The 12,135-nt window shown below is 40.9% G+C and overlaps 1 protein-coding gene across 1 annotated transcript in view; it reads right to left on the minus strand.

Annotated features, from left to right (window-relative positions):
* Positions 1 to 12,135, minus strand: part of PCDH15 (protocadherin related 15) — a 1,670,337-nt gene that overhangs the window by 1,293,503 nt on the left and 364,699 nt on the right. The window contains exons 3-4 of the mRNA XM_077454160.1: positions 3,219 to 3,233; positions 1,581 to 1,646 (exon numbers count right to left, since the gene is read on the minus strand). Of these exons, the coding sequence (XP_077310286.1) occupies positions 1,581 to 1,646; positions 3,219 to 3,233 (81 nt within the window). The remainder of the gene's footprint in view (positions 1 to 1,580; positions 1,647 to 3,218; positions 3,234 to 12,135) is intronic.

The raw sequence follows: 12,135 nt of genomic DNA on the forward strand, positions 1-12,135 counted from the left end.
GCCATTACTAGTAAAAAAAAAATAATAAAAAATTATTAATAAAAATGCTATAAAACTATCCCTATTTTGTAAACGCTATAACTTTTGCGCAAACCAATCAATAATCGCTTATTGCGATTTTTTTTACCAAAAATATGTAGAAGAATACATATTGGCCTAAACTGAGGGAAAAAAATGTTTTTTTTATATATTTTTGGGGGATATTTATTATAACAAAAAGTAAAAAATAATGTGTTTTTTTCAAAATTGTCGCTCTATTTTTGTTTATAGCGCAAAAAATAAAATTCACAGGGGTGATCAAATACCACCAAAAGAAAGCTCTATTTGTGGGAAAAAAAGGACGTCAATTTTGTTTGGGAGCCAAGTCGCACGGCCGCGCAATTGTCAGTTAAAGCGACGCAGTGCCGAATCGCAAAAAGTGGTCTGGTCTTTGACCAGCAAAATGGTCCGGTCTGTAAGTGGTTAAAGACACTAAAGGATAACTATAGCAGATCATAGTTTGCTCTTAGCCCATACACTAAAAAACAACTATCAAATTCTAAAAGGAAGTTCACTTAGTAAAAAATATATAAATCTACATTTACCACATATCTTTGCATTGACGAGAGAAAAACATTATTCTTTAAGCAGACCTAAGTTCAGATATATTTCATGTTAAAGAGACAATGTCACATTTGTCATGTTGTCAAAGGGCTTTGCAGGGGTGTCAGTGACATGGGAGAGGTGACAATACTCAATTTTCAATGTGACAGTGCTGAGGTCTAGCTATTGGCTATCACAGGTGAGTAGGTTACATGCTACTCCACACCTGGAAACAATGAGTAATGTCACTGGCTACAATGGAGGAAGGAGTGGCTGAAGTAGGTTGGAGGAAGTCCTTTGGCAGAGACACTGACATGCTGCTCTGTAGTGTCTGCACTAACAAGGCAATAAATAGTGTCTCTTTAAGTAATATGCATGTGCAATACTTATGATTATTTACTACTTCTCAGAGATCTCAGTGCTCCCCCGACAATACCTTAGAGTCTTTATTATCAGAAGGCTGACATTATTTTTGTTCAGATATAATTGTGTAATAATCTGCCTTTATTTATTCTGGTAGTTTGCATGCAGATTTGTCCCTCACAAATCAAGTGATGACTGGGAAAGGGAATATTGAGGATATTCTTAATCTTGTCTGCAGCAGACTTTAATTATATAATTAATCAAACCTAAAGCTCTTTCTAGGCACAGTTCTTGACTAGAGCATAGACATGTATTATGTTTAAAGACAAAAGTACAGTTTATAATGTATTCATGCAGATTTGTAAAGTTTCTGTTAACTCTGTTTTAGCCGCATAGTGGTTAACAAAGCTTTAATTTTTCAGTATTTTTTCCTGGTTTTAAGCACACAGAAAGCACAGGTAACCTACTTTAGAAAGTTTATAAAGATATGTTTTATGCATACCCATGTTGTAGTCCTGCACCAATATTCCACTAGCCTATTCTATAAAATTCAGTACTTTTGATTTAAAATAATTCAACATAATGTCTGAAGGATGTGTTAGCAATGTCTCTAAACAAAATAGAAATGTTCTTACCATTTGCACTTTCTTCATCAATAGCAACTATAGTTGCTGGTGGACCAGGTCTAGCCAGTTCACAGTCTACAAGGAAAGGTAAAACAGAGAGAAATGAATTAGCAGAATGACTCATAATGTTAAGTAGTTATGTGATGTTGCTGGTATGGCTGTTTTAATACAGTAGATGGTTGGTTTCCTATACTGCACAGACCATTGCAAATTTATGTCTGCACAAAATGGTTTTACAAAGTCTACTTATACTGCCACAACAATGCACTGAACAGAGCCATTGACATTTTCACACATCTGCACACTTAAAATAACAAATTACAAGCAGCTGGCACGTTACAACATAGAACAGATCACATGTCACACCAAAAGCTGTATATGGTCTCAAAGCAGTGATACCGCCTGCTGCGTGTTTACAAAGATTTGATCATATATATGTAAAATGAAGTGTTTGAATACATGTAGTAATGACTCTCAGTACTAGTTATTTAACCTCTCTCTGACCACGTAATGCATATATGTGCCAACATGGAAAGTGGGTTTTAGTGCCCAGCCACTGCACATCTACATCTGCAGTGGCCTGAGGTTGTGTGCTGAGAGTGCACTTACTGCACGCTCCCAGCACACATATCAAGCTGTTACTAACAGCTCTCAGTCACAGATTCTGTTTGGGAGACTGGCTCCTGATTATGTGATAGCTGTGGGGTCCAATCACAATGATCACCTAATACAGAAGCTGCAACACCCCCTAGGTATTACAATCCTTAAGGGCTGCTGGGAGGTAGCATTACAGATTTAAGTTGTTGATAGGCATTCACATATTTACTCACCCAATTACTTATTATCTCTTTCAGGGAACTCCAGCAGTGAGAATAACTTAAAGTGGAAGTAAACCCTCCTATCATTTTCAGTCAAGGAAGCTGCCATCTTGGCCTCTAATAATTCTTCAACTGCCATAATGCTGCACATGTGATCAGTTATGACACCAGCCATTGGATGGTTTGAAAGTTTGGTTGAGAGCACAACCAATGTGAAAGTTAGCATTTCCGGCATGCCGGGAATGTAAGTGTTTTTCTAAACTGGGTTTTCTCCCGCTCTAACAGCTGTCCATTACTGTGGCTGTTGTAAAGTGATGTGGGGGATTGGGGGTCAGACTCTTTTCACTGATATTTCGGTAATTTAAAGTGAATACTTGGAGAATGAAAGGGCAAGAATCTTTCTCATAATGGCAGTGGAAAGCAGGCAGAGGATGGAATTAAGGAATATAAGTTTAACTGTCATAAGCATATTAGAGGTTGGTGGTTGATCCAACATACTTCTGAGACCACAAAACCTGAAATATTAGATTTAGTAACGGAGTCTCTAAGCGTGTTTCCCAAGTTTCAAGTATTTGTAGTTATGAAGTCAAAGTTCCTCAAGACTGGAGAGGTATTACAGTAATTTAACACAACATAACAATAAGAAATGAACAACAAAGAAATATTGTAATTAAAGCTTTGCAGCAAAAACAAATATAATTAGAATTTAATTGTGATCAAAAGGATCTAACTGAAGCGAATGAGCTGCACTTAAAAAAATGTTATATGTTGGAATGGATATGATTAACAGACAAGCAATGTTCAGGATTTTACGCTCTTGAGATCTTACCCTCAAATTGCCAGTCTGCAGTCAAAAGTATATTCATCAAAGGAAGCAGAGAAGAATTATGAAAGAAAAGAAATGAGAATACAATCATTCTTTTATAGACTTCACATGCAAACAGCAGAATGTAGGAATTAGCAGGAAAACAGAGACTGTTAATGGGTGCATTAAATCCTATGTTTTTTTTTTTTTTATTTCCTTTACAAGCCCTTCTCCATTTCTCTAAAAGAAAATATTATTTTAAGACACATCAGCAAGATCAATCAACTTTGTGTATAGCACTGTTCTCAATACTGTTTCCTTATGTGCACGCTAAGTTTGTATTGTACATAGAAACATAGAAAGGTAGAAAAGTGACAGCAGAAAAAGAGTAGTCCATCGAGTCTGACATTTTTTATTCTTTTATTAACCTTGTTGTCTGACTATAGATCTATGTTTATCCCAAGCGTGTTTGAAGCCATTCACTGTTGACTGTCTCACTACCTCTGTTGGTAGTTTATTCCATTCATCAACTACCCTTTGAGTAAAATAATAGTTTGTAAGATTCGTTTTGAACTTTCATCGAGTTAGTTTGAGGTCATGTCCCTGTGTTCTTGATTTTGGCTTCATATTGAAAATATTGCCTTTCTGAACCTTATTCACCCCCTTGATGTATTTAACAGTTTCAATCCTGTCTCCGCTTTCCCTTCTGTCCTCCAGACTGTATATATTAAGTTCCTGATTTTTTTCTCAATATGTTTTATTAGCACACCTTTCACCGTTTTTGTTACCCATCTCTGGACTCATTCTATCTTATTATTATCTTTTTGTATGTGAGGTCTCCAGAACTGGACACAGTATTCTAAATCAGGTCTCACTAAAAATCTATATGGGGTATCAGGACCTCCTTCCTCCTGCTTATGACCCCTCTAGTGTTGCATTCTAGGATTATATTTGCCTTCCTCACTGCCTAGTTTGCTCATTTTGAAATCATATGAAAAAAGTACCCCCGAATCTTCTTCTTTTGTAATGCTGGCTAACACCGTACCACCAATGTTGTACTCTCTCGGGGGATTCTTTTTCCCTAGGTGCATTATTTTACATTTAGAAATATTGAACTGCAGTCTTCACTGCTTTGACAAATCATGTTCCATATTAGACACCTCCAGGGATATCAACCCTATTACACACTTTTGTGTCATCAGGAAAAGGACATACCTTATCCAACAAACCTTTAGTTATATCACTTACATATAGGTTAAGTAGAACAGTATCCAATACAGAGCCTTGTGGTACCCCACTAGTGAGTGGTCTCTGCACTGAGTGAACCCCATTTACAACCACACTCTGGTATTTATCCTTTAGCCAACTGCATGCCCACTGAACCACCCATGGATTAAGTCCTAGCTTTTACAACATTTGTATTAGAGAATTAGGTGGAACTGTATTAAATGCATTTCTGAAATGAAGATATGCACAGCACCACCCTGATCTAAAACACTGGTAATACAGTCAAAGAATTCAATCAGATTAGTCTGACATGATCTGCCCTCAGTAAAGCCATGTTGCTTTGGGTCCAGCAAGCTGTGTATTTTTTTTTTCTTATGTAATCAATGGAGTGATTCCATTAACTTGACTACAATTGATGTTAAATTCACTGGCCTGTAATTGCCAGCTTCTACCTTGCTGCCCTTCTTGTGGATAGGTACACAATTAGCTATTCACTTGTCATGGGAAACTTCGCCTGTTAGAAGATATTGATTAAATAGATCTATTAATGGTCCAACAACTATATCTCAAAGCTCCTGTAGAACTCTGGGATGAATACTATCAGGGCCCATTGCTTTATTAACCACTTTCCATCTGGACCATTTATGAAACTTCACTCCTACATGTAAAAATTTACTTATTTTTCTAGAAAATTACTTAGAACCCCCAAACAATATTTTATTTTTTTGGAAGAGACCCTGTAGAATAAAATGGTGGGTGTTGCAATTTTTTATGTCACACGTTATTTGTACAGCGGTTTTTCATGAATAAAAAAAAAAAAAACACTGAAGTTTGCCCAAATTTTTTATATAATATGAAAGATTATGTTACGCCGAGTAAATAGATACCTAATGTGTCATGCTTTAAAATTGTGTGTGCCCGTGGAATGGCGGCAAATGTGGCGGCGCTTAAAATTCTCCATAGGTGACAATTTAAACGCCTTTACATGTCACTACTTTAGAGTTGCACGGGAGGTCTGGTGCTAGAAATACTGCTCTCGCTCTGATGTTTGCGACAATACTTCACATGTGTGGCTCAATCACTGTTTATATATGCGTGCTGGAGTAACGTATTCGCTCGCATTTGCATGTAAGCACGGTGGGACTGCGGTGCTTTAATTTTTTTTTATACATTTATTTTATACGAAAATATATTTTTTTTACTTTTTTTGTACTAACATTATTGCTGTCACAAGGGATGAACAACATCCCTTATAATAGCATGGGTCATGACAGGTCCTCTTTATGGAGAGATCTGGGGTCTTTTAGACCCCAAATCTCTCCTCTGGCCTCCCATGTAGCCAATCAGATACAGATCGGTCTGATCGGCTACTTACCTGGCCATTGCTGGCCAGGTAAACAAAGGGCGGAACTAGACACGATTAACTACTCCCGGTTTCCAGGGTTACAGAGAAAGGGGAACAATGTCAGTTCCTTTCTCTCTCTGTACAGGGCAGCTATCGCCACCAGACACATTGCTCTCGGCCTCCACAAAGGGGCCAGAGAGCCCTGGAGAGGCGGTAGCAGCGGTGGGAGGGAGGTGGGATCTCCTTCCGCCACCTGCAGAAGTGATCAAGTGGTTAATTATTCACTCAGATCACATCTGCTTTGCTGTCTAAAAACATTGATACTGGGATGATGGCTGTAGGTGCAGGCATCATCTCGGTACAACCACTGAAACCAGAGGATGTCCATGAATGCCCTGTCAGCGGGAAGTGGTTAAACTTTAACCGAGCCAGTTTCTCTGCTACCTGTGTCTCCAGAAATCCTAGAAATGAACCATCATTACTAGAATCAATATGATTCCCCAACTTGTTATTGTTAGTGCAATGTATTTCTGAGAAGACTGAACAGAAGTAATTGTTTAAAGAGGAAGTAAACCCTGATGAGTTTACTTCCTCTTTCATTCCCTGCAAAGGTAAAGCATAATGGACTACTATGCATCGCATAGTAGTCCATTATGTGTCACTTACCTGACACAGGAGCCAGCGAAGTCACCGCTGTCCCCTGTAGTCCGGCGCATACATCTTCTTGTGGGTCTCGCTGCTCCGCCGCTGTCATTCGGCGAAGCCGCGATGACGTCAATCCCGCGCATGCGCGCGGGAGCCGCCATGTGCGGCCTATCGCCGTTGACGGCGGCGCGCTCAGTGCGCCTGCGCGCCGCTGTCTAGGGCACATGCCCCGTAGACAGCGGTGCCTGTCTTTCGGCAAATATCTCCTAAACCGTGTAGGTTTAGGAGATATTTCTTGGACCTACAGGTAAGCCTTAATCTATGCTTACCTGTAGGTCAAAGTGTGTTGTAAGGGTTTACAGCCACTTTAAATGGTTTGCTACATCCTGGTCTCCCTCAACATATGTATTGTGCCCAGTTTTCATTTTAGTGATCCCATTGTATTTTGTCCTTCTATCACTAATAAAAGGTTTTATCTACTTTCTTAATAGACTTAGCAATTCCCTCCTCTATCTGTGTTTTGACAGCACCGGTAATGTTTTTGGCCTCCTTTTTGTCTATTTTTATGCTCCTCTCTGTCAGCTATACCTCCTGTTTACTTGAATCAAATTGATCTAATGTACTAGTTTACATGTGTGAAATTCAAACATCTCCTTCTTATGGTGATGTTGTGTTAGTTGGAAAATAGAACTAATATTGTACTGGATTCAGCTTATTATGCCAATAATGCACAGCAATACATTCAGTGAATGATACATCATTTCCCTTTAACAGGACCCCTGAAACCAATATTCTGTTTGCCCGCCATAAAAAAAAGCATTTAATTGCAAATTTACTTTTAACCATACATGTGCTAAGTAGTACATGAATCCTAACTCCAGCCTAAACTTTTGTTTTAGTTTTAACTGGAGGAACTTGGAAAGAATAATAAATAAGAGTAGTAGACCCAGGAAAGACACAAACAGTAATACCCTGACAAATGCCCCAAAAAATGTTCCCAAATTCCCTTGAAAAAATAAGTGTTTTTGCAGTCTGTGTTCTGACTAGACAGATTTTCATTATTACTTGTTCTGACAAGCAAAGTGGCGAAATAGAGTTACAGACTATAGTAAAAACCTGACTGTAAATGTAAAAAACAAAACAAACAAAATTTTTTTTAATAGAGTTGGGCTTTAATTAGTTAAAACCCATGGGCATAGGAGGTATGCCCATTAAGCACTTCATCTAAATTCCTAGAATGTACGGCATACTCCCTGATCCATCTTCCCCCATCACAGCCTCTCTTCCTGTATTATTGTAAAGTCTTGCTCTGTCTCCCAAAAAAGATGTCGGGGCTCCTGTTTAAATAATTATTGCACATAAAGTTTGAGGGCACCACTTATAAACATGTTGTAACAAAACTTTTACTAGATCCTTCATCTAGTATTGTTTGATCTGTAAACAATGCCAATTTAAGAAACCTCACAAAATAATAAAAATTACAGTTTTTATCCTCGGTTAACCCATACACTATACAATCTGAGTGTACAATTTTCTTTAGATCTACCATCAACTATGTATTGCAAGGGCTGCCTGATTTGATGCAATTGCTTATATGAGCCCTTCGATTACATAGTTATGGTAGATCTAAAGGAGACCACACAGGGTTTGTACAATCAGAGATTGTATAATGTATGGGCAGCTTTACTCTAATCAGCCCTAAACTACTCCTTCCTCCCCTTTTTAACTTTTTAGCCAAAGTGGGTGCCTTGGAACACAGATATAAGTGGTGGAGATGATAGCATCAGGGGACAGAGTCAGAGACATGGATTAAATCACATAGCACTAGAGAAGAGCATGCTTGTAAGGTCAGTGTGCCATAATGTCCAAGTATGCTGTGCTTATTTGCACATCATGACAAAAGCCCACACAATATATAGCTGTTTAATACTGCATGTTTTGTGATTAATCACACAAATAAACAATATGTTCCCTTACATTTTCACTCTGCTTCTTGGCTCATCATTTAATTTGAGTTCATTGGAGCATGGCTGATCTGGAAAACGAATGCCGCGTACACATGACCGGACTTTCTGGCAGAATAGGTCCAACGGGATCAGTCTGTCAGACAATCCGATCGTATGTGGGCTAGTCCAATTGTTTTTTAGGGAAAAAATCTGACGGACCTAGAAACAGAACATGTTTCAAATCTATCCGACGGATTCAATTCCGACGGACTAAAAATCGGGAAAACCGTTCGTCTGTGTGCTGGTCGGACGGACCAAATACGACGCAAGGACAGCTATTGGCTACTGGCTATTGAACTTCCTTGTTTAGTCCCATCTTACGTCATCACATTCAAAACTAACAGACTTTCGAACAGACTTAGTCCAATCCTGTGTGGCCAAGTCACTTAGTTCGGAAAGTCCGTTGGACCTCCACCGAAAGTCCGTCGGGAAGACCGTCGGACCTAATCCGTCAAAGTCCAGTCGTGTGTATAAAGGGCAGCAAAGGTGTAATGAACCTACCAAGATATGAAAATATAAATACTTGAGTATTTTTTTGACTCTGGAACTGTAATGCCAAGTATTTCTTTAATTACATGTTCCATATTGACAATGCAGGTCACAAGTGGTGACACAGCTTAACATCCTAATCAAGCATTTTCTGTCAGTAATTTAATGATGCTAAAAAAAAAAACACTTTCATGTCCAGATGTCAGGGGCATTGCTAGGTCTACAAATGATCTGGGGCTACAGCCCATAGCAGTGAAGTAAAGAAAGTCATATGCTACTATATATATATATATATATATATATATATATATATAGAAAGGCCAGTATGGTGGCCTGAAATTATGGGAGGAGCCCGGTGGAGTATATAACCAGCCCGTTCGCCTGTCTTCCTCGTCGGTTCCGGTGCGCGATATCTGATACGTCAGACATCAAGGGCCGACTATCCAGACCAGATGCAGTGAGCCTGTTCGTGAGTTCCCGCGTTATTCGTTCTGTCTTGACAACTCGTCTTCCCGTACATCAGTGTCCGTGGGTTTCGCCGTCGGAGTGTCGTCGTACCCATCGAATTTGTCGTTTCACGTTGGGCCGGCTGTCGCAGGTTTGGCTTCGGCATCCCCTTTTCAATTATGTATTTCGATGTACCATCAACATTCCCTGTACTCTCGACCCGCTCGCTTCTTTTAAATCGAATGTTTTACTGTGGCCCTCGTACGCATGTCACTATTTTCTATTTTCGATGTAGTCGTTATCACTTTTCGACACGTTCGATTACGCCACGTCAGGCGATTCATTCGCAGGTACGGCATTCGAAACCATTCGTCTGCCCGAGCATTTCTATTAGTATCGGTCGAATCGTTCGACTCACAGCCGACTGCTTGTTACGACAAGGCAAGCAGTCCACACGTTTTGCTTTGTCTGCTCCAGTTCGAATATATGTCTCTTCATTCATGCAGTTAGGTTATGTATCTTATTTTATCTCATGTCAAATCATTTCACTCCCAGTCATTTCTACCGTTTCAAATCATTTCTGTCACTAGTCGCGCTCCGGCGCGAATCTTGTCGCACCTCTGGTGCACCGATTCGCTTTGAAGTGCCCCAGGGTTCGGCCTCATTTCTGTACATGCTCCAGAGACTGAATCACTCGCAGGTTCACGCACTGATTCTCGTCTCTGTCATGGCATACCATTTCTGTCACTTATTACGCTCCAAACTCGAATCCTGTCGCATTCCTCTATGCACCGATTCGTCCTGGTGTGCCCAGCGGCTACGCCTCATTTCGGTACATGCTCCAGAGACGGATTCTTTGTAACCTACAGTCCAGTCGTTGAATCCTGTCTCTGTCATGGGACATCATTTCTGTCACTTATTACACTCCAATTCAAATCCTGTCGCATTTTTTATGCACCGATTCGTTCTGGTGTGCCCAGCTGCTACGCCTCATTTCAGTACATGCTCCAGAGACGGGTTCTTTATTGCTACCATCAGTCCAGTCGTTGAATCTTGTCTCTGTCATGGGATATCATTTCTGTCACTTATTACGCTCCGATTCGAATCCTGTTGCGTTTATTTATGCTCCGATTCGTCCCGGTGTGCCCAGCTGCTACGCCTCATTTCAGTACATGCTCCAGAGACGGATTCTTTGTTGTAACCATCAGTCCAGTCGTTGAATCTTGTCTCTGTCATGGCATATCATTTCTGTCACTTATTACGCGCCAATTCGAATCCTGTCGCATTCCTTATGCACCGATTCGTTCTGGTGTGCCCAGCTGCGCCTCATTTCAGTACATGCTCCAAAGACAGGATTCATCTGTTTGGTTCAAAGGCTCGTCCTCTGATTCTTGTCTTTGTCATGGGTTTTTCATTTCATTTCACCTATCACGTTCCGGTACGAATAGTCACATCGGTGTACCAAATTCGTCTCGGCGTGCCCCAGGAATGGCCTCATTTCAGTACATGCTCCAGAATCCGTTTCGTGCTCGGTCGCAAGTTGTGGCATGGCGATCCGGATCTCTGTCATGGCAGGTTCTCTCATTTCACTGTCACATACCGCTTCCCGGCTTGGGTCCAGTTGATTCTTCAATGTTTGGATGCCTGCCGGGGGGCCTTGCTCCTCGGCCTCATTTCATTATAGATTGCCTTCAAAAGGGAAACACAGCTTCGTTTAGGCGTGTCTCGCTGTTTTCTCCACATACAAGCGCAGACTTCGTGCAATCGTTGCAAACACACATCCAAGCGTAGACTTCTTGCAATCGTTGCAAGCACGCATCCAGACATAGACTTCTCGCAATCGTTACAAGCACGCATTCGTGCATAGATCTCTCGCACTTATTACTAGCACGCATTCGAGCATAGACCTCTTGCAATCGTTGCAAGCACGCATTCGGGCATAGACCTCTTGCAATCGCTGCAAGCACGCATTCGAGCATAGACCTCTCGCGGTCATTACAAGCACGCATTCGAGCATAGACCTCTTGCTATCGTTGCAAGCACGCAGTCGAGCATAGACCTTTTGCATTCATTACAAGCACGCATTCGGGCATAGACCTCTTGCAATCGCTGCAAGCACGCATTCGAGCATAGACCTCTCGCGGTCATTACAAGCACGCATTCGAGCATAGACCTCTTGCAATCGTTGCAAGCACGCATTCGAGCACAGACCTTTTTGCATTCATTACAAGCACGCATTCGGGCATAGACCTCTTGCAATCGCTGCAAGCACGCATTCGAGCATAGACCTCTCGCGGTCATTACAATTACGCATTCGAGCTTAGACCTCTTACACTCATTACAAGCATGCATTCTAGCATAGACCTCTTGCAATCGTTGCATGCAGGCATTCGAGCATAGACCTCTGGCGATCATTGCAAGCACACATTCGAGCAGAGACCTCTTGCACTCATTACAAGCACGCATTCGAGCATAGTTCTCTTGCAATCATGGCAAGCACGCATTTGAGCATAGACCTCTTGCAATCGTTGCAAGCAGGTGTCCAGGCACAACTTGTTGCAATCATTGCTGGCAGGCACTTCTGGCTTGCTCAATAGATTGCTTTAGGGAAGACCTGGATACCTTCCTAAATGTACGTTGTATTACGGGGTACTTATATTTATAGGTGTAGTTGATCCAGGGAAAAACCCGATTGCCTCTCGAGGGGTCAGGAAGGAATTTTCCCCGGCTGTAGCAAATTGGCCTATGCTCTGTTGGGGGTTTTTTGCCTTCCTCTGGATCA

Source organism: Lithobates pipiens, unplaced genomic scaffold, assembly GCF_037356315.1.
Source record: "Lithobates pipiens isolate NorthernLeopardFrog02 unplaced genomic scaffold, aLitPip1_a1.2 Scaffold_25, whole genome shotgun sequence".
Taxonomy (NCBI): Eukaryota; Metazoa; Chordata; class Amphibia; order Anura; family Ranidae; genus Lithobates; species Lithobates pipiens.